Below are 27,572 nucleotides of genomic sequence, written 5' to 3' on the forward strand. Positions count from 1 at the left end.
ATGTGGACCATGTCTACCATGACAGTCAACATGTCTGAGGCTGAGCCAGACTACATTAACTGCACCATCAGCCATGAGATCCACCAGTACCTTTTCTCTGTGGCCTACATCCTGGTTCTTTTGATCGGCGTGCCCACCAACGCCTACTCCCTCTACCACGCCTGGCTGCAGCTGAGAGCCAAGAACGAGCTGGGGGTCTACCTGCTCAACCTGACCGTGTCAGACCTCCTCTACCTGGCCTCGCTGCCTCTCTGGCTGCAGTACATCTTCCAGGGAGATGACTGGAGTCAAACGGAGTGGCTGTGCCAGCTGTGTGGCTTCCTGCTCTATGAAAACATCTATGTTAGTATCGGATTCTTATGTTGTATATCTATAGACCGTTACCTGGCTGTAGTGTACCCGTTCCGCTTCACAGCGTTCCGAAGCATGCGGGCAGCCACGTTGGCCAGCGCCTTCATATGGCTGAAAGAGATTGCTGTGGGTGTTGTCTTCTTCAGACACAAGGAGGTAAGCAGGGACGGCACCAACCAATCGGTGTGCTTTGAGCACTACCCCATGCAGCCGTGGGAGTACCCCATCAACTACTACCGTTTCGCCGTTGGCTTCCTGTTCCCACTAGGCATCCTGTCCGTGTCGTATCTCCGCGTCCTGCGGGCGGTCAGAAAAAGCGTAGGCACGCAAAGCACCCAGAAAACCCGCATCAAGAACCTGGTGACCAGCACCATCGTCATCTTCCTGGTGTGTTTCTCTCCATACCACGTGTTCCTGCTGGTGCGTACCATCTTAGAAAGAGACTGCCCATTCATAATCAATATCTTCAACTACTACCACATCTCCCTGCTGCTCACCAGCTTCAACTGCGTGGCCGACCCAGCACTGTACTGCTTCATCAGTGAGAGGGCCCAGCAGGGGATCCAACAAGCCCAGGAGGCCTGTACCCAGGCCCTCTGCTGCTGCTGCCACCGGGGACAGCACAGCCCCATCACAGCCACGGGCACAGACTCCAAGGAGGTGGACACCTCCAACAAGAACAGAAAAGTATCTGTCACACTGCTGTCATCTAGTAGTAATATTAATAATACATGGGTTTTATAAAGCTTTTTTGAAGGACCTGAAGACACTTGAATAGTAGACTAGGAGCTAGGGGTCAGTTTGGATGAGAGGGAAAATACAAATACAGTGACAGGTCATTGGACATGAGACATTGGGCAATGATATGATTAGGGGCATTTCCATGTAAAAAGTCCCCATGAGCAGTAACATGTGAAGTTCATATGAGCACATAACCTTTGCTGTCAAGTGAAAGCTAAGAGTCTATATTTTTGAGAAATTAACGCATATAAACATTTTTCAACCATTTCCCATGCAGAAAATTAAGAATAAGCAAAGGCTTTGATTTCTGTTCAAACAGATGGAAAATGGGTCTTATAAAACATCTAGCAGAAAAATAAATGCATCAAAAGACAATGTTGAAATAAAGACCCCTGCCAAGTAATACCAAGATTTATATTTAGTTTTGCAGAACTTATTTGGCTTCTGTAAGTTTAAGAAATATTGCCTAGTGTCTTTTCATTCTCTTACCAGAAACATATCTTTAAGATATTTTCTAATTTCTCTCTCTCATGAGGAGGGAGGATAATGAAAGTTCACATAAGGAACAATTAAAGGTAGACCTACCAAATAGTTAGTGTTTTTACTGATAACTATTTGGTTTATGATTTAAAACGCGTCAAATCGGTAACAGAATGACTGCAACTGAATTGGCTGCAATGGGAGTTCATAGTAGTCACAAACCAGGTGGATCACCTGCTACGGTCCTCCCTTCCACTGGCATACTGTTATGTTCAGCTCATAACTGTTTTCTTTCTCTTTCTGTTGTGTGGTCAAAGCAAGAGTGTGAAAACAGTCTGGACAACCCCTCCCTCTCTGTCTCTCTTCTCTCTCTCCAGTTGATGTTACTTATCCTGGTACTTATTGACACCTACCCATGAGCCCTCTCTATTTCCATTTACTGTAACCAGCCCTCTCACCCACTGAGCACCGACTGAGACCGGGTGGACGTGGAAAAGTAGTTTAAATTTGGTCAGTCCAAATCTAAACCAATCATAGATGTCTGTTTCACAAGTTTGGACAGCACAGAACAGTAGAGGACACTAGAGTACAGTATAATTTGCTTGATGTACTGTACTTTACTGAATTCTACTGTACTGACCTTTACTGTACTGAACTATACTCTACTGTACTGTACTTTGGTGTCCAAACTTGTGAAACAAAGACGGCTATGATTGGTACAGATTTGCTCCGCACCGGACCAACCAAATTTGGTCTTGTTTGGGTCCGGAGCTCATTAGAATAATAGCCAGTGTGTAGAATAATACCCAAACATGCAAAGAAGGATATTACATGTTTCTACCTTTGTGTACCTATTCAGGATACATCACCATGAACATAATGACATTCATAATTATGCATTACTGTATAGTACAGATCAGGTGACCCATGATGTCATTCTGATATCATCATTCTGTTACAGGGTGTTAATCCACTTCACTTACTGTAGTTCAATAACCAAAATATATTTTTTTCAAACTCAAGGTGTCATATCATAGCTGACACCAATTCTTTCTGCAGACATCTTTGAATCTTAATTCGGAGTAGACGTCTACCAGTGTTTTTGGAAAACGTGGTAACAAAAAACTGAGGGAGATTTTGTCATTCTGTTACCAAACTTTACATCTGCACTGTTCTTTGAGTAAATGTGTTTTTGTAAAATATTCAGTGGAAATTGTTTAAAGTAGTCCTTGTGCATAGAGCTGTATGGTTTGTTGAACTTTGCAATCAATGGTTTTTGTTTGGCAATCTGAGTCTCATCGTCATTCTGTTAGTGGCCTTGCCCTTATGACATAGTAAAAGTGTTATAACAGTGTTATAATTAAGCTATAACATATGAATATGATGCTTTTGTTTTTAAATTAATGTTTTATACTTGCTTTAACACGTGCAGGAGACATGCACACGTGATGCTGCCTTGTGTATAAGCCTGAGTTGAAAACAATCTTGCATACCAAGTTCTTTCTGCAACATTGTCATGTTTTTATCTTTCATCACATTATGTAATATTCATTCTGTGTTTTTGTTTTTGGGAGTGACTCTGAATTCAAACGACCTATCAGCACAGGTCCGACATATCAACATAGCCTCTTGACCTAACTTATCTCTATTTCCTGTAGCCTCTTGACCTAACTTATCTCTATTTCCTGTGTTTGTTTGTTTTTAAGTATACTGAACAGAAATATACAGTAAACGCAACATGTAAAGTGTTGGTTCCATGTTTCATGACCTGAAATAAAAGATCCCAGAAATTTTCCATATGCACAAAAAGCTTATTTCTCTTAAATTGTATGCACAAATTTGTTTACATCCCTGTAAGTGAGCATTTATCCTTTGCCAAGATAATCATCCACCTGACAGGTGTGGCATATCAAGAAGCTGATTAAACAGCATGATCATTACACAGGTGCACCTTGTGCTGGAGACAATAGAAGGCCACTCTAAAATGTGCAGTTTTGTCACACAACACAATGCCACAGATGTCTCAAGTTTTGAGGGGCCGTGCAATTGGCATGCTGACTGCAGGAATGTCAACCAGAGCTGTTGCCAGAGAATGTAATGTTAATTTCTCTACCAACATCGTTTTAGAGAATTTGACTGTACTTCCAACCGGCCTCACAACTGCAGAACAGGTGTAACCACGCCAGCCCAAGATCTCCACATCTGGCTTCTTCACCTGCGTTGTCGTCTGAGACCAGCCACCTGGACAGCTGATGAAACTGGCTTTGCACAAATAATTTCTGCACAAACTATCAGAAACAGTTTCAGGGAAGCTCATTTGCGTGCTCGGCGTCCTCACCAGGGTCTTGACCTGACTGCAGTTTGGCATCGTAACCGACTTCACACTGGAGAAGTGTGCTCTTCACGGATGAATCCCAGTTTTAACTGTACCGGGCAGATGGCAGACAGCGTGTATGGCGTTGTGTGGGTGAGTGGTTTGCTGATGTCAACGTTGTGAACAGAGTGCCCCATGGTGGCGGTGAGGTTATGGTATGGGCAGGCATAAGCTACGGACAACGAACATAATTGTATTTTATGAGATCCTGAAGCCCGTTGTCGTGCCATTCATCTGCCGCCATCACCTCATGTTTCAGCATGACAATGCACGGCCCCATGTCGCAAGGATCTGTACACAATTCCTGGAAACTGAAAATGTCCCAGTTCTTCCATGGACTGCATACTCACCACACGTCACCGATTTGAGCATGTTTGGGATGCTCTGGGTCAACGTGTACGACAGCGTGTTCCACATACTGACTGGTTTTCTGATCCACACCCCAACCTTTTTTTAAATGTATCTGTGACCAACAGATGAATATGTGTATTCCCAGTCATTTAAAATGTGAGATTAGGGCCTATTGAATTTATTTAAATTGACTGATTTCCATATATATAATGTAACTCAGTAAAATCTTTGAAATTGTTGCATGTTGCGTTTATATTTATGTTCAGTGTACAAGTAGTAATTATCTTAGGTCCTCTGGGATTCTTGCTGCTCAATATCAGTGAATTGCTCCCAGTTTCAGGGGTACATAAAGGATTCCTCAACTCAGATTCATAACTGACGGTGTGTGGACAGCATAGACATACTGTACATACATACAGCATTGGTTGAGAGCCTTAAGGGAAGGAGAAGCACAGAGTCAAGCTTATAGCACCACAGAGGTCTTGACTTACTTGACTTCTGTGTAGAGCGTAGGTTGTTCACAATGTTCTCTACCGCACTCTCTTTCCCAGGGGTCTGCCCTGCCTCTCTTAAGGATGTCTTAGTTGGAACTGCCCCATGATGCCCCCATCCCTTTTCCCGTTCCCATGTCTTCCCAGGCTTTGTCCTGGCCACACAGCCTGAGTATTTCCAGGTTAAACGACCCACATGGGGACTAACGTAGCTGACCTTTCACACTCTGCACAGATTATTTTCTGCTGCATTAAGGATGGACTGGTTGTTCTAAGGGGTCAAACAGTTAGACATTCAGAGCTCATAAATCATAGAACATATTTCAAAGCAGAACAAGAAGCCAGGGGTGAATAACTTCACACAGAAGGAGCCTGTGTAACAATATTGTTGAGTCTTATATAGCATTTCACAGGGGCTCAAAAGTAATATTTGTTTACATATTGTATATGTATGCATGACAGTTTAACCACATTATGAAAATATGAACATATATCTGTAGAGCAGATTTATGTGTAAAATATGTTTTCAAGTACTGTAACCAATTCATGGGTTTAATGTTCTCTTCTCTTGGTGAATTCTTGCTGTTTGAGAGATTTGCTTTGTGACCATGCAGTCATGCCTGACGTTAGCAGTGACACACTTCAGTGATACAGGAAATGCCTTATCGCTGCGTAGGAGTGTTGCTGTTACATGACTTTTGTTCTTCTTCTGCTGAAGTTATGACCCCTTGCTGTTTCCTTTCGTATCAGTTTGGTCTAATTGGAAATGTTGTCTTCACATCTGTCTCATATATCCGGCAATACCTCTGTCAACCTGGCAGCTAGTGGTTGACTCAACAAGTACTATTAGTTATATTGTGAATTCCACAAATATGGAGACCCCCTTGGTTTTCAAATCACGTTGAGGGCTTGGGCTTGATATCAAAGATGGACCTTCTTGATGTCTGGGTGCATGATACGAGCCCTGATATTCTGGTTCTAATGGAGACCTGGATCAAGGGTTCGATCATGCATAAGGACATTATGTGTGATAGACTGAAAGGGGGGGGGAGTGGTGGCTATATATGTGTGTCACGCCCTGACTCTGGGGACTCGTATTTGTTGAGTCAGGGTGTGTATTTTCTGTGTAGTATGTTCTATGTTGCATTTTCTATGTTTAGATCTAGATCGTGTAGATCTATGTTGGCCGGTGTGGTTCCCAATCAGAGGCAGCTGTAGCTCGTTGTCTCTGATTGGGGACCATACTTAGGTAGCCTATTGGCACTAGTGGGTTGTGGGATCTTGTTCCGTGTGAGGTGTGTTGTTTGTCTACCTTGGACTTCACGTTTCGTTTCATTTGTTGTTTTGTCGTGGTGTTTATTCAGTATAAATAAACATGTATGCATATCACGCTGCGCCTTGGTCCATCCCGTCTGTAAACGATCGTGACAATGTGAAATCGACTCGTGGCATCATGTTCTATAAGTGTCACTATCCCCCAAAAGTTTGTTTGGTTATAGATGTGGCTTTATGCCAAAATACACATTTGTTTTTAGCGGATGCTGTTGATACAATTTCTGAATATGTAAAACCTGTTCTGTCATTTGAGTTAGTTATTTTATGAGCTTTTAACCTGGATTGGTTTAACCCGGCCTCTGATCATTTGATGAATATTTGTCTTCACTTTAACCTGACTCAACTAATCTCCAAACCTACACAGATTGTTAGAAACCCATCAAACTCTTCACTGATTTACCTAATTTTGACACACAGCCCCCACAAGTACTTATTGGGTGGTGTCTTTGCTAATGACATCAGTGATCACTGTCCTATTGCATGTATTAGAGATACCAAACAGAAAAACATTGATCCTCGTATAATTATGAAGATAATTCTTCATTTTTTATCCCCAGGCATTTATCCATGATATGTATTGGTCTGAGATTTCCTCTATCAGCTGCATGCCGGACCCTGAATTGGCTTTAGAACTTTTCACATATTTTTATATCTCTGAAAGCCCCCTTTAAACGCATTTGAGTTAAAAACAGAACAAATCCTTGGTTCTCTGTAGAACTTTCAGATGAGAAATCAGGCCTGGTCCAAGGCTATAAAAACTGACTCTGTAACCGATTGACAGCGTTTCAGGCAATTGGGAAATGGATAATAAAGAAAGCTAAATCAAGCTACTTTCTTTCTCAGACTCTGCTGGTGATCCTTCTAAATTTGGGTAAACAGTTAATGGACTGAAGTGTGGAAATTCCTCTCCTTCCCTGCCTAAGCAAGTTGTGTCAGAATCTAGCATCATTACTGAGAAAAATTTGATAAGTGATGCTATTAATTAGTTTTTTTTTTTATTAGCTCTTCCCCCTCCCAGGCTCAAGTGGGCTCATTGGAAGATCAGTCAATTTCTAAAGAATCTTTGTTTTCATTTCAACAACTTTCTACATGTGATGTGCTTGATGCCTTGCTTAAGATTGATGTAAAAAAAAAAATCCACCACGGCTGATTTGCTTGATCTTTTCTTGCTGCAGCTTTCTGCTCCCCTGATTGAGGAGTCATTGACACATATTTTTAATCTGACGATTATCTTGGGTGCTATCTCCAGGGTTTGGAAGGTGGCCCATGTGCTCCCTCAACCTTGGTGTTAAATGATGCGGTAAAGGTTATGGATAGGAGGAAGTGCTGACCTGTTTATTGACTTATCAAAGGCTTTCTATACTGTTGAGCACTCTTTATTGATTCAAAGATTGTCTGAAATCGGTATGGGCTAGATGTCATGTAATTGGTTAGAAAATGACTTGACACAATGGTTTTTTCTGATGGTGTTAAGTCAGGTTACCTTGATATTTACGAAAGGTGACCCACAGGGATCGATTTGGGCCCTGTACTTTTACTGTCTATATAATTTTTTGGTCAATCTGTAAATAAAATGTAACAAACACCTGTATGCAGATTACTCTGTGTATGCTATTGCCCCCATGGCTCTTCCGGAGCTACAATCTTCGTTCATTGCTTTGCAGAAAGCCTTTGTTGAACTGAAATTGGTACTTAATGCAGGTAAAACCAAGTATATGTTATTCTCCAAATCACGTAAAAATGTATCTGATGATTTATGCATATGTACATTGGATGATGCCCTCATTGATCGTGTCCCCTCTTATAAATATCTACGCATCTGGATTGACGAAAAGCTATCTTTCAAAAAGCATGTTGATGAGTTAGTTAAGAAATGTAGAATGAAAATTGGCTTCTTTAATAGGAATAGGTCATGCCTTTCATTAAATAACAGAAAACAAATCATTGAGTCGACATTCATACCGGTTATAGAATATGGAGATATTGTCTAAATGAATGCAGCTGCCAAGTCAACAATCAACTCCTTTGTTTTCTGACGTTGAGGGAGAGGTTGTTGTCATGACACCACAATGCCAGTTCACTAACCTCCTCCCTATAGGCTGACTTGTCGTTGTTGGTTATCAGGCCTACAATCGTGGTGTCGTCAGCAAACTTGATGGAGTTGATGTCTTGCAATGTCACACAGTCGTGGGTGAACAGGGAGTACTGAGGACACACCCCTGTGTTGAGTCAGTGTGGAGGCGGTGTTGTTGCCAATCCTCAGCCTGTGGTCTGCCTGTCACAAAGTCCAGGATCCAGTTGCAGAGAGTGGTGTCTAGACTCAGGGCTCTGAGCTTGGTGTCGAGCTTGGAGGGAACAATAGTGTTGATTGCTGAACTGTAGTCAATGAACAGCATTCTCACACAGGTGTTCCTCTTGTCCAGATGTGGTACTGCCGTGTGAATAGCGATGAAAATGGTATCTTCCATGGATCTGTTGGAGCGGTAGGCAAATTGGAGTGGGTCCAGTGTACCTGGCATGCTGGCCTTGATGTGGGCAATGACCAGAATCTCGAAGCACTTCATGATGACGGAGGTGAGCACAACGGGGCGATAGTAATTTGGTCATGACACGTTGTTTTTCTTGGGCACTGGGACGATGGTGGTCTCTTTAAAGCAGGTGGGGAGTACAGCCTGGGACAGGTAAAAGATTTCAGAGAAGATGCCCGCTAGCTGGTCAGCACACACTCTAAGGACACGGCCAGGGAGGCCATCTGGGCCGGCGGCTTTGTGAGTATTTATTATTTTGAGAGTTTTCCTTACGTCAGGCTTGGAGAGCGAAAGCACCTGGTGGCCGATAAGTTCAGGACACATCACTGCATTCTGTATCAGAAAGTAGGCTTGCACTCTTTGAAGTCTTGTAGATTGATGCATTGCACTCTTTGTTTATAAAGCCCTCCTGCATAAACTTCCACCGTACCTTACTTCATTGTTAATTTATAGACGTACGAGATACCAGACCCTGTCTCAGAGATGGCTAACTCTGGAGATCCCTTCGATCTCCACTGAGTTGGGTTGATCTGCTTTTAGTTTTTATGGAAGTACTTAAGTAGTACTTTAAAGTATATTTACTTAAGTAGTTTTTGGGGATATCTGTACATTACTATTTTTATTTTTGACAACTTTTACTTTTACTCCATTACATTCCTAAAGAAAATGTACAATAGGTGTCTTTACTCATGCTGAACAAATTTGCCTCAAGGACCCATAAGGTCCGTCAGGATAGATTGTCCTCTATCTTGGACATTTTGGAAAACCACCAATAACACTACATTCAGTATGTAGGCCCATGGTACATCTCTTAACCAAGTTTGAGAAAAGCTAAGGGATTGGTTAAGAGATGGCTGATAGTGATAAAGCAGGAAATTAGATTTTACGTGTCCATTTAAATCCTTTGTAAATCCACTTCACAATGGCCTAACAGCTTGAAACTTTTTAGGGTCATTGAAGACATTACCATGATGAACCATGTTTGGCATTGACGTCTTAAAAAATAAGGAAACTATTAACAATTCACTTTTGACTATGTAACGCTAATGCTTAAAATAATCATAACATCTTGTCATGGACTGAAAGTCTAATTCACTCCAAATTTGGTCTTTGTCAATAGTCCCTAAAGAGTTTGAGAAAATAGCGTTGATGCAGTCAAAGATGCATAATAGCACAAACGTTAATATGCTAAAAATAACTTCAGAAATCTTCTTCTCATGAACCATAGGACCAAATGACACCAAATTTGGAATGTAGGCCCATCATTTGTATTAACTTAGCTAAGGGATTGATCAAAAGATGACAAATAAAAAATCTGATTTTACATGTCTATTTAAACCACTGTAAATCCACTCTGATCTTGTGTCCTTTGTCATCCTGTGAACCCTGTTCATTGCTGCTTGCAGCTGTATTTTATGATTGTGTTTTGCTTTTCATGTATTATGTATTATAACATGTATTTTAATGTGTGTATGGATGTGGCGTTAATGTGTATTTTGATGTGTATTGTTGTGCTAAACTGGACTCATCTGGAAAAGGGACCTTGGTCTCAGCATTGACTCCCTGTCAAAATAAAGGGGAAAGAAATGTGTCATGATGGTTGATGTATGGAGTTGCGTGGATTCCTCTGTAGAGCTTGTTCTCTGGAAGAGAGGGCTTTCCTGTAATTGTCAAGATTTTATGCTTTTATTTTTTTATCTTATTCAGATCTAGGGTTGCAAAAGGAGGGTATATTACTGGAAACTTTATAAGTTTACCAGTAAACTACCCAACTTTTATTTTGCAAGGATTTAAGACATCTAGTGGACCTCAGATTTTTACAGGTGTCTGTAATTATCTCTGGTCCTCTGTGTGGCCTTATTACATGTAAATATATTAAATAATAAAAAACATATCAAATGACTAAGCTTTAAACACAAACCATCAACTTAGTGAATACCAGTTGTGAAAAACATAAATAGTTGGAGTTAATTGAAAATAATGCCATTTTGGGGCTGGAGAATACAGTGCCTTGCAAAAGTGTCCATTCCCCTTGGCGTTTTTCCTATTTTGTCGCATTACAACCTGTAATTTAAATTGATTTTTATTTGGATTTAATGTAATGGACATACACAAAATAGTCCAAATTGGTGAAGTGAAATGAAAAAAATAACTTGTTTCAAAAAATTCTAGAAAATAAGTAACGGAAAAGTGGTGCATGCATATGTATTCACCCCCTTTGCTATGAAGCCCCTAAATAAGATCTGGTGCAACCAATTACCTTCAGTAGTCACATTATTTGTTAAATAAAGTCCACCTGTGTGCAATCTAAGTGTCACATGATCTCAGTATATATACACCTGTTCTGAAAGGCCCCAGAGTCTGCAACACCACTAAGCAAGGGGCACCACCAAGCAAGTGGCACCATGAAGACCAAGGAGCTCTCCAAACAGGTCAGGGACAAAGTTGTGGAGAAGTACAGATCAGGGTTGGGTTATAAACAAATATCAGAAACTTTGAACATCCCACGGAGCACCATTAAATCCATTATTAAAAAATGGAAAGAATATGGCACCGCAACAAACCTGTCAAGAGAGGACCGCCAACCAACACTCAAGGACCAGGCAAGGAGGGCATTAATCAGAGAGGCAACAAAGAGACCAAATATAACCCTGAAGGAGCTGCAAAGCTCCACAGCAGAGATTGGAGTATCTGTCCATAGGACCACTTTAAGCCGTACACTCCACAGAGCTGGGCTTTACGGAAGAGTGGCCAGAAAAAAGCCATTGCTTAAAGAAAAAAATAAGCAAACACATTTGGTGTTCACCAAAAGGCATGTGGGAGACTCCCCAAACATATGGGAGAAGGTACTCTGTTCAGATGAGACTAAAATTGATATTTTTGGCCATCAAGGAAAACGCTATGTCTGGCGCAAACCCAACACCTCTCATCACCCCGAGAACACCATCCCCACAGTGAAGCATGGTGGTGGCAGCATCATGCTGTGGGGATGTTTTTCATCGGCAGGGACTGGGAAACTGGTCAGAATTGAAGGAATGATGGATGGCGCTAAATACAGGGAAATTCTTGAGGGAAACCTGTTTGTCTTCCAGAGATTTGAGACTGGGACAGAGGTTCACCTTCCAGCAGGACAATGACCCTAAGCATACTGCTAAAGCAACACAAGTAGTTTAAGGGGAAACATTTAAATGTCTTGAAATCGCCTAGTCAAAGCCCAGACCTCAATCCAATTGAGAATCTGTGGTATGACTTAAAGATTGCTGTACACCAGCGGAACCCATCCAACTTGAAGGAGCTGGAGCAGTTTTGCCTTGAAGAATGGGCAAAAATCCCAGTGGCTAGATGTGCCAAGCTTATAGAGACATACCCCAAGAGACTTGCAGCTGTAATTGCTGCAAAAGGTGGCTCTACAAAGTATTGACTTTGGGGGGGTGAATAGTTATGCATGCTCAAGTTTTCTGTTTTTTTGTCTTATTTCTGTTTGTTTCACAATAAAAAAATATTTTGGATCTTCAAAGTGGTAGGCATGTTGTGTAAATCAAATGATACAAACCCCCAAAAACTCCATTTTAATTCCAGGTTGTAAGGCATCAAAATTGGAAAAATGCCAAGGGGGGTGAATACTTTCGCAAGCCACTGTAGCTAAGGAAGACTGATAAAAGGTTACCAAGGCAGCGTTTCTGGTGTGAAACACATATACACATTAACACACACACACATACCCCTTTCTGTTTCTTAGCTGGAAGTAGAGTGGAAGTGGCAGTAGCAGAGCTCAGTTTGCAGCGTGCCACAAAGGCAGTTAACTGTCTTCTGATCTATGTGTCTGCTCTGTGTGTGTGTGTGTCCCTGTGTGTTTGTCTGCCAATTGTGCGTGACTGATTCTTTATTTGGTCCTACTAACTGAAGATGAGACATAAAAAATGTCATTTGGAAGTTGTTAAGATTGGGAGAATTTGATTCGCTTTTCAAATGTAAGAAAACATATTGAGTCTGGTTTTTGCTCTAACCCTCCCCCTCACTTCGCACCACACTTCAGTCTGTGGTTAGTTAGTAACTGAATCTACCAGAAGACTGATGCACTCTGACCTTAAGTCTCAATATTTCCATAATACACATAAACACGAAACAATTTTACCTAAGAAGAACATCAAAACTTTTCATATCGAGCAATTAGTGATTGGGATATTAAATGTCTATCACAAACTAAAACCAGTTTTTATCTTGTTCTATTCCAGTGCCTTGTTTATTCTAGACGAGATCACAGAGCTACATAACTTGATTTATGGCATTTTTGATATCAGGCTTTAGCTTGTAATCAATCATGGGATAGTGATGGTTTATAATCTATTACATTTATAATAAACACACATGCGGGACGAAAGTTGAGAGCAATCAAATGCACAGCTGCAGCCAACTCCACCTACTCACAGCATGTAAATCAACCACATACCTCACTTCTTGGTTTGATCCAAACATGACAGTATACAGTGCATTCGGAAAGTATTCAGACCCCATCACCTTTTCCACATTTTGTTACGTTCCAGCCTTATTCTAAAATGGATTACATTTGTTTTTTCCCTCATCAATCTACACACAATACCCCATTATGACAAAGCCAAAAAATTTTTTTACAAAAACATCCTCTCAAGCTCTGTCAGGTTGGATAGGGAGCGTCGCTGCACAGCTGTTTTCAGGTGTCTCCAGAGACGTTCGATCGTGTTCAAGTCCTGACTATTCTCCCAGTCCCTGCCACTGGAAAAACATCCCCACACATGATGCTGCCACCACCATGCTTCACCGTAGGGATGGTGCCAGGTTTCCTCCAGATGTGACGCTTGGCATTCAGGCCAAAGAGTTCAATCTTGGTTTCATCAGACCAGAGAATCTTGTTTCTCATGGTCTGAGAGTCTTTAGGTGCCTTCTGGCAAACTCCAAGCGGACTGTCATGTGCCTTTTACTGAGATGTGGCTTACGTTTGGTCACTACCATAAAGGCCTGATTGGTGGAGTGCTGCAGAGTTGGTAGTCCTTCTGGAAGGTTCTCCCATCTCAACAGAGGAACTCTGGAGCTCTGTCAGAGTGACCATCGGGTTCTTGGTCACCTCCCTGACCAAGGCCCTTCTCCCCCGATTGCTCAGTTTGGCCGGGCGGCCAGCTCTAGGAATAGTCTTGGTGATTCCAAACTTCTTCCATTTAAGAATGTGTTCTTGGGGACCTTCAATGCTGCAGAAACGTTTTGGTGCCCTTCCCCATATCTGTGCCTCGACACAATCCTGTCTCGAAGCTCTACGGACAATTCCTTCGACCTCATGGCTTGGTTTTTGCTTTGACATGCACTGTCAACTGTGGGACCTAATTTAGACAGGTGTGTGCCTTTCCAATCAATTGGATTTACCACAGGTGGACTCCAATCAAGTTGTAGAAACATCTCAAGGATGATCAATGGAAACAGGATACACCTGAGCTCAATTTTTTCGAGTCTCATAGCAAAGGGTCTGAATACTTATGTAAATAAGGTATTTCTGTTTTATTTTGTCATTTTATTTTGTCAAAAATGTTTTCGCTTTGTCATTATGGGGTAGGGTAGTGTGTGTAAATTTATGAACACATAAAAAAAAATCAATTTTAGAATAAGGCTGTAATGTAACAAAATGTTGAAAAAGTGATGCAGTCTGAATACTTTCTAATTGCACTGTAAATAGAGCTCACAGAGATGTTTACAAGTCTTTGAGGTAGAGTCCAAGTCAAGTCTCAAGTCCCTTTTGCCAATAGCCTTCTGCCTGCTGTGACTTAGGTCTATAAACCTTGTAGATTATTTGAAGAGACTCCCTTGTTCATTAGTCCATACTTGTATGAAAGAAAGCACATCAGGCACTATTTAAATCAAAATACATTTCCTTTTCAAATGTAGACTGTTTACATTAATAAAAGTAATTGTACCGGATATGAAAAAAAGCAAACATAACATTTTAAAGTGCATGGTATTTTGTGGCAGACATTGTCTATATTTCACTTCATTCTGTCACACAAACAGAACATCTGGAGGTGACTGACAACTGTTCAATAACTGCACTACTAAAGTGTTTTATATATCAAACGTAATGAACTTTATCCCTAAAATATACTTACTGACCTAGACACTTAACAACAGAAATACAATTTCCTGTAACAAGTAGCAAATTACGTCCTGTGCCCTAAGACAGAGAACATTTCTGTTGCAGACAGGTTACTTTTTAGAAAGATCAAACAGATCAACGACCATTTCGAATCAAACTGTACCTTCTCCACTATGCAATCCGGTTTCCGAGCTGGTCATGGGTGCACCTCAGACACGCTCAAGGTCCTAAACGATGTTATAACCGCGATCGATAAAAGACAGTACTGTGCAGCCGTCTTCATCGACCTGGCCAAGGCTTTCGACTCTGTCAACCACCGCATTCTTATTGGCAGACTAAATAGCCTTGGTTTCTCTAATGACTGCCTCGCCTGGTTCACCAACTACTTATCAGATAGAGTTCAATGTGTCAAATCGGAGGGCCTGTTGTCTGGACCTATGGCAGTCTCTATGGGGGTGCCACAGGGTTCAATTCTCGGGCCGACTCTTTTCTCTGTGTATATCAATGATGTCGCTCTTGCTGCTGGTGATGCTCGGATCCACCTCTATGCGGACGACACCATTTTGTATACATCTGGCCCTTCATTGGACACTGTGTTAACAAACCTCCAAACGAGCTTCAACGCCATACAACACTCCTTCCGTAGCCTCCAACTGCTCTTAAACACTAGTAAAACTAAATGCATGCTCTTCAACCGAACGCTGCTTGCACCCGCCCACCCGACTAGAATCACTACTCTCGGCGGGTCTGACCTAGAGTATGTGGACAACTACAAATACCTAGGTGTCTGGTTAGACTGTAAACTCTCCTTCCAGACTCACATTAAGCATCTCCAATCAAAAGTTAGATCTAGAATATGCTTCCTATTTCGCAACAAAGCCTCCTTCACTCATGCTGCCAAACATGCCCTCGTAAAACTGACTATCCTACCGATCCTTGACTTCGGTGATGTCATTTACAAAATAGCCTCCAACACTCTACTCAGCAAATTGGATGTAGTCTATCACAGTGCCATCCGTTTTGTCACCAAAGCGCCATATACTACTCACCATTGTGACATGTACGCTCTTGTTGGCTGGCCCTCACTACATATTCGTTGCCAAACCCACTGGCTCCAGGTCATCTATAAATCACTGCTAGGCAAATCATCGCCTTATCTTAGCTCAATGGTCACCATAGCAACACCCACTCGTAGTCTGCGCTCCAGCAGGTATATCTCACTGGTCATCCCCAAAGCCAACACCTCCTTTGGCCGCCATTCCTTCCAGTTCTCTGCTGCCAATGACTGGAACGAACTGCAAAAATCTCTGAAGCTGGAAAACTCTTATCTCCCTCACTAAATTTAAGCATCAGTTGTCAGAGCAGCTTACTGATCACTGCACCAGCTTACTGATCACTGCCATTCTGAAATTAGTCCACCCAACTACCTCATCGCCATATTGTTATTTATTTAGCTAATTTGCACCCCAGTATCTCTATTTGCACATAATCTATCATTCCAGTGTTAATACGAAATTGTAACTATTTTGCACTATGGCCTATTTATTGCCTTACCTCCATAATTGACTACATTCGCACACACTGTATATATACTTTCTGTTGTATTTTTGACTTTATGTTTTGTTTTACCCCATATGTAACTCTGTGTTGTTTTTATCGCACTGCTTTGCTTTATCTTGGCCAGGTCGCAGTTGTAAATGAGAACTTGTTCTCAACTGGCTTACCTGGTTAAATAAAGGTGAAATAAAAAATAAAATCAAGTTTGTCAGCGTTCTTGCACTGAGCCTGGCATGATGAGGCCTCCATGACTAAACACTCTCTCCACTGGGGCACTGGTGGCAGGCACAGCCAACACTGTCATTGCTACCTGCTTGAGCCTTGGAAAGTATTTTGCATGGATTCTGCAAAATTCCAAGCAATCAACTTCATTTTCATCGTTAAGATACTTCAATGTAGCGAATAATCTTTGCTCTGACAGATGACTTTATGTCTCCTTTCTTCTTGTTGCGGTAGCCAGAGAACAGTCTGGAGGTTTTGGCAGGTGGTTGTTCTTCTTCTTCTCCACTACTGCTCTCCGTAACAGTGACTTTCCGTGCCTCAGCCAAAACAAGGTCAGAAAAAAAAACATTATTATTTGAATGCAAATGACATAGAAAACGTTGCATGTTGCAATGCATTGTACCTACCAATCAGACTCTCCTTCAATTTAGCTTTATCGTCATGTGGTATGAGGACATCATGATCAAGCCAGAACAGGCAGAAAGATTGGTCCAGCAGTGCAGCCATTATGTATCCTTTGTCACCAAATTGAAGTTTTGTTGCCTGTTCATCCGAGTGCTCCATTCTGACATTCACAAAGACCCCCTGGAATCTGCGTTTGAGTGACTGCTGCAGTGCTTTTACAAGACTGACTAGGTGACGACTTGTGCTCAGTATACTTTGCAGATGATAGTTGAGTGACAGTACACAAGGAAGGGCTGCACTGAGAGTCACCACTTTCTCCCCCTGAGTAAGGTAGGTGGACTGGACAAAAGGGTCCAAAATGTCCACTAGCTCCAATAGCTGGCTCCATTCCCTTGGTGATAAGCAGAGCTCATTGGGCCTCAAAGAGAGTACTGATGCTTTGTTGATTCAGATTGGTGACTGCTTTAACAAGCCGGAGGATGGAATTCCATCTGGAAGACACAGCAGCAGGGATACTACGATTGGCTCCGAACTCAGCTTCAAATGCTTCTTTCAGACCACAGGTAGTATGTAGTAAGCTGCAAAGTTTAGTTACCTTAGCCATCACACTGTTTATGATTTTAGTTTCCTTTAGTCCATCTCTAATCACCAGTTGTAATGAATGAGCAAAGCACTGTAAGCGCTGTTGCCTGCAGTTGGTTTGGATAGCTTCAACATCAGCATTGTACTCTTCACCAAATTCTTCCCATAGGCTGGGGTTATCCACATCATCATCATTATCATCATCATGATCATTGCTTGCTTTGGGGAAACAAACTGTGAAGGCCTTTTTCATATTTTCAGCGTTATCACATATGATATAATCTAATTCATGTTTTATGCCAAAATTATCACATATTACTTCAAATGTATCACTGATTCTTTCCCCAGTGAGTGACCCTGTGAATCTATCACAGCTCAACAGAACTGACTCCAGTCTGGACGTTTTTTTCTCTTCCATGGCCATGTAATGGGCCGTTAATCCCATGAAGCCCCTCATGGTCCTGTCAGTCCATATATCTACAGTGACAGACACTATTCTGTCTTCTCTAGGGCACTTTTGATTGTAGCCTCTTTGTTCAGTGTTAAGTCATGCAGGCGCCTGGTCAACATGGGCCTACTTACTGGTCTATATTTGTCATCTACCACTGACATGAAATGCCTAAAGTGAGGGTTGTCCACTAAGGACATAGGAAGGTTGCAGGAAATGATTAGGTCTTGCAGGATAGCCTCTGTTATGGCCTTCTGCCTGGGGTGGCCCTGGCTGTACACATGGACACCTGTGGTGGTCAAGAATGAGTCAATGCTGCTCTGTCCTTCTGTCCCAGGGCTGGCCACCTTTGCTTTGCAGAATTCAGTGAACCTGCAGATGAACAACATGATGGATAGTTGTTGCTGACTTGAGATGGAAGTACAAGGACACAAACAAATATATATGGTCGATGGGATTTTTCAGCAGAAATGTTCAAGAAGTTGCATGCTTAGAACTCTCGTTTTATACTAAGTTACTTCCTAGGACCAGGCTACAACAGAAAGTATATTACATCTCAGAGTGATATGCATATCGCCGAGATGTAATTTAATAATCTCAGCTAGGCCTACTTGTTAGCAATCTGACAACCCACCTCTTCATCTTTCAAGAAATATTAGACAGTAATACATTCCAGTTAGCTAAAAGATGACACACAAGAAAGCTAGCTATATCAAGCTGGCATCTGCTAAACAGGCTATTATTAGTCTAACCACATTGTAATGTTTTTAGCTAGCTAGCCTAACTGACCTTCTGCGGTGAGTTTTCAAATGTCGGATGAAGTTAGATGTAGTTGCGCCAACATCTTTAATGTTAATTCCACAAGTTTTGCAAACAGCATTTCTTTTTTTGCCACTGGCATTATACTGCAGGTTCTTGTAACCAAATTTAATAACGAAAGCCTCACCACCTGATGACATTGTGGCTGATCACGATTGTTTAGCTGTAGTACTACAGTGACGTACAAATGACGCAGACGTTGTACAACGCTTTTCAGCCCTCTGTATTAAACTATTTTCTCTGTGTTACAATGCCGCCTGTTCCATGTTATCTGACAGAATGCACAACAAAAACTTAACCCAGTACTGACTTGCATTGTTCACGAGTCTCTCATCTAGAGTCCAAGTCAAGTCTCAAGTCAATTGCTCACGAGTCTAAGTCAAGTCGCAAGTCATTTTCTTTGCGACTTAAGTGCGACTCGAGTCCGAGTCTCAGACTCAAGTTTCCATCTCTGAGAGCTCAAGCCTTAAAGAGCGACTGCCCCTAAAAAGCAACTTCTGGTTTTGAAAATGGCCTATGTGGCATCGATATGAGTCAGAAACATTTATTCTAATATCAAAATTGACTACAAAGTGTAAAAAGGATCATTTTGTTCAAAGTCAGTCTCGTCCAAAACTGTGATTTACGAGATGATAGGACAATATGGTATGTCACTCAATGAAGGGCACCGTAACAGTTTTCCATGAGTTGGGTTTATTTTAGTCCTGCTCACATGCCCACAGCTGGTTAGCACCCAAGTAATCATCAATTCGGAGCGAAGATGCACATGACCTGATCATAATGGCAATGTTCAATTTGGTTTGACATTCAATATCCCTATGGGGCTGGTTAGGGACCATCAGTAAATTACACAATGTACATGGGACAATTTTTTTAAAGGTCAATAGCTCAATTTCAATGACTTAACCTCAAACCAACTATAAATTGTAGAAATTCATATACAAATATTGAAAGCATTTAATGAGACAACTAAAAGATGTGCAACATAAAAACATTGTCCCATTTACATTGTAATTTGACGGTCCCTAACTATCCCCAGAGATAGGCTATCCAAAGTCAAACCAACTTTGCCACGATGGCACACCAGCCCGCTGAAGCTAGTTGGCTAAATAATTAGGCTAACTCTTCCCACCTGTGAACACACACACAAGAGACACCCGAAACCAACTCGCGTTTGAATTCAGTCATTCTTAATGAACCAAATCGAAAACAAGGCCAAATCAGGAAGTGCAGTCACCCTTTAAGGAAGACTGTCATTGTACTGTAATAGCATGACTTCAAGTTCCATGCAATCAGATTATTAATGATGAGTTGAACGTGAGGTTTTGTAGTGTAGTCGTTTTTTTGCTCCGGTGTGGTTCCCACCTGGTCACAGACCAAGAATAATTCCTGGTAGTAGGAGGGGGTAGTGAGGGGAAATGGGGGAGGAGGATGGGGTGGTGGTACGGAGGAAGTAAAGAGTATGGCAGCAGCATGGTGTTTTCACTAGTCTGCGTGGGTAGTGGTCTGGTGGGTGGGTGGTTGGTTGTAGGTATATTTGTAAGGTGTATTTTCTATTTCTCTGTAAGGTGTGTTCCCTGAGCCTTCTAATGAGGTCAGAGTGTGTGGGGTGCAAGGTCAGACCGTTCACCTCCATGCCCAGGGTTCCTGTCTTGAAGCTGCGGATGCCTTGTTGCACCAGGATGGACAGCATCTCCTCCTCCTGCGGCAAGGCAAGCAGAGGGGGACACAGGTTTATCTACGGCAGTTTGTTTTCCAAATCTGTCCTCTGGACCCCCAACTATTCCACATATTTGTTGAATTCCAACACTACCACACCTGATTTAACTAGTCAAATATTCAACAAGCACTTGATGAATTGAATCAGATTTATTGGGGTTGGAATTTAACAAATATGTGTAATGACTGGGGATCCGGAGGAAACACTTCTTGTCTTACTGCAACCTGCTTATGTTTAACCATCACATAGAAACTTTCTAAGTACCGTATTACAGAATCTGTACTGTAAAGAAATTGTAGAGCGGTGTTGTGGTCCGGGAATTTCAAAAATAGGAACAGCCTGAATGCTAGTTGTGAGTTATGGATCTGTGTGTCAAGTGCTGTATACATTAACACTGAACTGTTTCTTAACCTATCGAAAACAATCTGTTTTTTATTTAAGATGTTGACTTGCAAAGTATATGCTCTTTAGCTACATGTCACAAGCTATGCTGGCCCCAATCCAGGCCTCCTCCCTCTATAGCTAGCCATGGGGCGGCAAGTAGCTTAGTGGTTAAGAGCGTTGTGCCAGTAACCGAAAGGTGAGCCGACTAGGTGAAAAATCTGTCTGTGCCCTTGAGCAAGGCACTTAACCCTAATTGCTCCTGTAAGTCGCTCTGGATAAGAGCGTCTGCTAAAAATGACACACAAAAAAATGTTAATGACACACTGGCTTAGTTGGGCTTCTGAAGTGGTCTGGGAGTTCACCACGCATACAAAAATGCCCAGAATGCAGCGGCCGGCCTTTTCTCTAGGGACTCTGTCTGCACCTCCCTATAGTGTCCTGTCTTACTGTAACAGTGGAGGGCTTCAGCTCTGGCCCCATGCCTAAGATCTCCATGTGGTGAAGCATAGACATACCTAGAGACATACACATAGAACTAGTGTAGTCTAGGGCTGGGGCCTGGACATTCTTACCTTGGCTACATTCCTGGCCCAGTTCAACTGATGGTCACAACGTTTGTGTCAAATATATTGTACATCAGTTGTACAAGTTGTGTGTGAACTAGGCCTTATCTTGGCTACAGATGGCAGACTGGCAGCCTAGTGCTGGTCCTGGGTAGGTTGGTGAGGCTGGCCCAGGCCTTTGTGGAGGTACCTACTGCTAGTGGATGGGACTGAGACTGAGGATGTACAGAGCACAGGCCACACTGTAGCCTCCCCAATTAGACACTTCTACAACACAGAGAGAGATGTCTTTCTGTTATGAAAAGCGCTATTCAGGTTAAATTATTAAGTGTCATGCGTAATAAATTAATTGGAACTCTCACTCGAGCTGTGTGTATGGAGGACAGGGTGTCAGGACAGCGGCTATGTGGGGTCACAGATAGGGTCAGGGGTCACATAGAGGGTGAAACAGAGGAGAGGACACAACGCATGCATGGAAACTACTTCTGCTCTGGCCTCATTTAATCATGGTGAGAGGATGTTGAGGTGAAAGAGAGCGTGTCTGACTCTCTGCTTCAGTGAGCAACACACTTCCTGGCTATATGGAATGCAGTTAATACACAACCCTTGTGTCAAACCTGAGACAACCATCCTTCTGCCTGCAGTTATATGCCTTGGCCTGTAGAGGGCACTGGAGAATGTGAGAACTCCAATCTGCTCATAAGAAATCTAAACGCAGTATCTAATAATATAATATAGTAATCATGTAAGAATGGATCGCTAAGGGCGACTTAATTATTAAGTGAATACATTAATTCCCAACCTGCAGTGAAGGCGAAGTCCGCAGCCATGTCACAGGCTCAGGCTCCCATTGGGCATGTGTTCCCTCACTGCCTCCTTCAACTTGCCCATGCCCACCTCGTTCCCTCCATCTCCTATCCCTGTTTACACACACACTAATTGAAGTCTGTAATGAGACATGCATATTATTGTAAAGATCTGTGTGCATAGTTGGTGGACCTGTCAGTACCTGAATACCGAACTCCATAGTATTTGTACCAACCTGTGGTGCTGATGCCTGGGATGGTGCAGGCTGTGGTAAACAGGTCATATAGGGTCCACCAGGTGCTTGATGTTCACTCCTCTCATGAAGTAGTTCCCATTAGACGCTCGCCACTGCGTTCTATCGCCACCAAGTGGTCAAACCTGAGCATAAACGACAAAAGACTAAATTGACCCACATGAATAGGATAGCTGAGAGGTTGGTTGATATGGGTTTGGGTGTTAAGAATGCGTGCATGTGTTGAAAGCAGAGGTCACCACCCGAGCTTTTTAGGGTCTCCGTCATCACACAGGAAGTGCAGTGCTGAGTCTGGGATATTGCCTTGGTAACTGAGCAGTGGTACGGCTGTCTTTATCATACCTTGATTTTAGAGGTCAGCCAGACATACAGGGATCAATAGACAGTCTTATTTATTTATATAATATATATATATACTACCAGTCAACACTTTGGACACACCTACTCATTCAAGGGTTTGTCTTTATTTTTACTATTTTCTACATTGTAGAATAATAGTGAAGACATCAAAACTATGAAATAACACACATGGAATCATGATGGAACCAAAAAAGTGTTAAATAAATCAAAATATATTTTATATTTGAGATTCTTCAAATAGCCACCCTTTCATTGCTTCCAGAGTCAGTTTCGAACTCAGTAGTGAGTGTTGCAAGCAAGGACAGACAATTTATACGTGCTACAGTACTCGCCGGTCCCGTTCTGTGAGCTTGTGTGGCCTACCATTTCACGGCTGAGCCGTTGTTGCTCCTAGTCATTTCCACTTCACAATAACAGCACTTGCAGTTGACCGGGGCAGCTCTAGCAGGGCAGAAATTTGACGAACTGACTTGTTGGAAAGGTGGCATCTTATGACGGTGCCACGTTGAAAGTCTCTGATCTCTTCAGTAAGGCCATTCTACTGCCAATGTTTGTCTATGGAGATTGCATGGCTGTTTGCTCGATGATTTTATACACCTGTCAGCAACGGATGTGGCTGAAATAGCCAAATCCACTAAGAAGGGGTGTCCACATACTTTTGTGTGTGTGTGTATATATATATATATAGTACCAGTCAAACGTTTGGACTCAACTGATTGGCTCAAACACATTAAGAAGGCACAGCTGTTAATTGAAATGCATTCCAGGTGACTACCTCATGAAGCTGGTTGAGAGAATGCCCAAGAGTGTGCAAAGCTGTCATCAAGGCAAAGGGTGGCTACTTTGAAGAATCTCAAATATAAAATATATATTTTGATTTAACACTTTTTTGGTTACTACGTGATTCCATATGTGTTATTTCATAGTTTTGATGTCTTCACTATTATTCTACAATGTAGAAAATTGTAAAAAATTAAGAAAAACCCTTGAATGAGTAGGTGTGTCAACTTTTGTCTGGTACTGTATGTAAATTAAATATTTCTGTATTTCATTTTCAACAAATTTGCAAAGATTTCTGAAAACATAAATAAATAAATAAATAAATAATTGGTCATTTAGCAGACGCTCTTATCCAGAGCGACTTACAGGAGCAATTAGGGTTAAGTGCCTTGCTCAAGGGCACATCGACAGATTTTTCACCTAGTCGGCTCGGGGATTAGAACCAGCGACCTTTCGGTTACTGGCACAACGCTCTTACCCACTAAGCTACCTGCCGCCCTGTGCTACCTGCCGCCCAAAGTGAAAACATGTTTTCACTTTGTTATTATGGGGTATTGTGTGTAGATGGGTGAGGAAAAAAACATATATATTTAATCAATTTTGAATTCAGGCAGGAACACAACAAAATGTGGAATTAGTCAAGGGGTATAAATACTTTCTGAAGGCACTGTACGTGCAAAGAGGGAGGAATATGCATCCTCTTTAACATCATGAATGTAACCTATGCATATTCATGATTTCATAGGCTACAGAGGAGCAATGAACTGCCATTCACATTACAGCCTCAAAAACAACTTCTGTTTACTATAACGAAGAACGTTAGCACATGACAACAAAACATATTATGATAGGCTTCTCGTCTAAATATGATATATTCACAAGCTACCGTGCCAGTGTTTACCTTTTTACATGTGTGATTACATTCCACTGTGCGTGGTGAAAGGAATGGGAAAGTGCAAAGCAAACTGATTCCGATAGAAACCTCTCTGAATGCATAATGCCTGAGGAGGAATGTTTTTAATAGTAGATGATGGATATTCCCATAAGGGAATTTAAAGAAAATAACCCTTTTGTTCTTGCAAACAGCAATACTTCTGCACGGTTAGTGCACTGACCAATGATGTATACAGTTGCAGTCGGAAGTTTACATACACCTTAGCCAAACACATTTAAACTCAGTTTTTCACAATTCCTGACATTTAATCCTAGTAAAAATTCCCTGTCTTACGTCAGTTAGGATCACCACTTTATTTTTAGAATGTGAAATGTCAGAATAATAGTAGAGAGAATGATTTATTTCAGCTTTTATTTATTTCATCACATTCCCAGTGGGTCAGAAGTTTACATACACTCAATTAGTATTTGGTAGCATTGCCTTTAAATTGTTTAACTTGGGTCAAACGTTTCTTATAGCCTTCCACAAGCCACAATAAGTTGGGTGAATTTTGGCCCATTCCTCCTGACAGAGCTGGTGTAACTGAGTCAGGTTTGTAGGCCTCCTTGCTCGCACACGCTTTTTCAGTTCTGCCCACAAATGTTCTATAGGATTGAGGTCAGGGATTGGTGATGGCCACTCCAATACCTTGACTTTGTTGTCCTTAAGCCATTTTGCCACAACTTTGGAAGTATGCTTGGGGTCATTGTCCATTTGGAAAACCCATTTGCGACCAAGCTTTAACTTCCTGACTGATGTCTTGAGATGTTGCTTCAATATATCCATATAATTTTCCTTCCTCATGATGCCATCTATTTTGTGAAGTGCACCAGTCCCTGCTGCAGCGAAGCACCCCCACAGCATGATGCTGCCACCCCGTGCTTCACGGTTGGGATGGTGTTCTTCGGCTTGCAAGGTACCCCCTTTTTCCTCCAAACATAACGATGGTCATTATGGCCAAACAGTTATATTTTTGTTTCATCAGACCAGAGGACATTTCTCCAAAAAGTACGATCTTTGTCCCCATGTGCAGTTGCAAACCGTAGTTCTTCCCTGCTGAGCGGCCTTTCAGGTTATGTCGATATAGGATTTGTTTTACTGTGGATATCGATACTTTTGTACCTTTTTCCTCCAGCATCTTCACAAGGTCCTTTGCTGTTGTTCTGTGATTGATTTGCACTTTTCGCACCAAAGTACGTTCATCTCTAGGAGACAGAACGTGTCTCCTTCCTGAGCGGTATGACAGCTGCGTGGTCCCATGGTGTTTATACTTGCGTACTATTGTTTGTACAGATGAACGTGGTACCTTCAGGTGTTTGGAAATATCTCCCAAGGATGAACCAGACTTGTGGAGGTCTACAATTTTTACTATTTGGGTTTTCTTCTTGAGAGAATATAGACAATACTGGATCAGAAATCTCACCACAGATTTTCTAAACCATCTTTGATCTCACTGTGGAGCCAATTCCATAACAATACAACTCATTCCAGCCATCAACCATAAAATAAGTATGCATTACGGGATCAAAGAAAGCAAATTAGAGAGAACCGTAGGCATTTATGAACAGTATTATTTAATGTGTCCTCCATATGATTCTTTATATAATCATGATTCATATAACAATATACAGAATTATTTTAAAATCTTTTGATGATTATTGCTTTACAGTAAAATGCATTGGTTGGATACATCTATTTATAGCAAGACAAATACATTCAAGTTACACACCAATGTCTTAAACTGAAGTTGTTTTCTTAATAACTCTATACCAAAAGGTCTTTATCAATTTGGATGAATGACCTTACGACCCTTCGCTCACAGTGAACCAGGTCACATTTACTCAAAAGAGGTTGTACGTAATTGTGTATGTAACAACAGAAACAAACTAGTGTGTGTGTGTGAGTGCAATGAACAAGTGAATGTGTGTGTGTGTTGTGTTCATGTATGCCATACAGTGCAGTCAAGTTTATGGTGACTTCCACTCAAGATCTCTTTGACAAAGGTAAACAACAACAGTGGGTATCTAGTGAGATATGACACTGTATGTATACAGAGCTATAATACACATCAGTATAGTGGAGTACAGTGTTTACTGACAACATGGATATGACCCTACAGGAGAGCCTCATCCCCACCTAGTGACAATACATTTTTAAACTGAAAGATATCTACTATTCCATTAATTTCAAAATGTATTGTTAAAATTACAAAATACACATCCCTTAGTTAATATGTAATAACAACTCAAACCCATGGCAAAAAAATGATATTTCCATGACATGAGCAGAATAACGTTTTAGGAATGGAATAAATCAAGTGAGATTTTAAAAGTGAAAGATATGGCCACTTTCTCCAAGAACACTTTTCAAAATGTCCTTGGAGTTCAGAAGAGTTGCACAATACAAATACAGGTGTAGCGCTCCCAGCATGACGCTTGCAACGCCAGGATAGTGGGTCCGATTCCCGGGACCACCCATATGTAAAATGTATGCATGCATGACAGTAAGTCGCTTTGGATAAAAGCATCTGCTAAATAGGATATATTATTATATATTACATAACACACCAAGGTCGAGTTCATTAGGCACCAAACAGAAGAAATTGACTGAAACAGGGAGCGGATTACCTGTTGTTGTTGTCGTCGAATAAGAAATGATCATTTTAGTTTCTATTGCAAAATGTTTTCCGTTGTGTGCTCTAATGAACATGACCCAGACCAGTACCAGAGAGCCTGCCCTTTGTTCATTTACCATGCAACTAAGATATAGGTGACATCATAAATCAGACCTTAATAAACAGAAGTGAACAGACCTCTGGATTTCAACAACATTCATCTGGCTTTAGTTCAATACTGACTTTACCCTCCCGTCAGATCAGATCATCACTTATCATTTGTCTTTGCACTAGCTACTACCACTGTGTGTGTGTGTGTGTGTGTGTATATGCATGTGTGTAAGCGGGTGTGAGCATG

General features: G+C 41.6%; 1 protein-coding gene across 1 annotated transcript; it reads left to right on the forward strand.

The window, feature by feature from the left end:
* Positions 1–1,195, forward strand: LOC311146131 (ovarian cancer G-protein coupled receptor 1-like; the record flags this gene model as incomplete). The annotated part of the gene is made up of 1 exon (XM_084182607.1): positions 1–1,195. One exon carries the CDS (start codon positions 1–3, stop codon positions 1,093–1,095), a length of 1,095 nt encoding a protein of 364 aa, XP_084038733.1. The 3' UTR covers positions 1,096–1,195.
* Between the last annotated feature and the right edge of the window lie 26,377 nt (positions 1,196–27,572).

The sequence above is a fragment of the Coregonus lavaretus genome, assembly GCF_964263955.1.
Source record: "Coregonus lavaretus genome assembly, chromosome: 18".
Lineage (NCBI taxonomy): Eukaryota > Metazoa > Chordata > Actinopteri > Salmoniformes > Salmonidae > Coregonus > Coregonus lavaretus.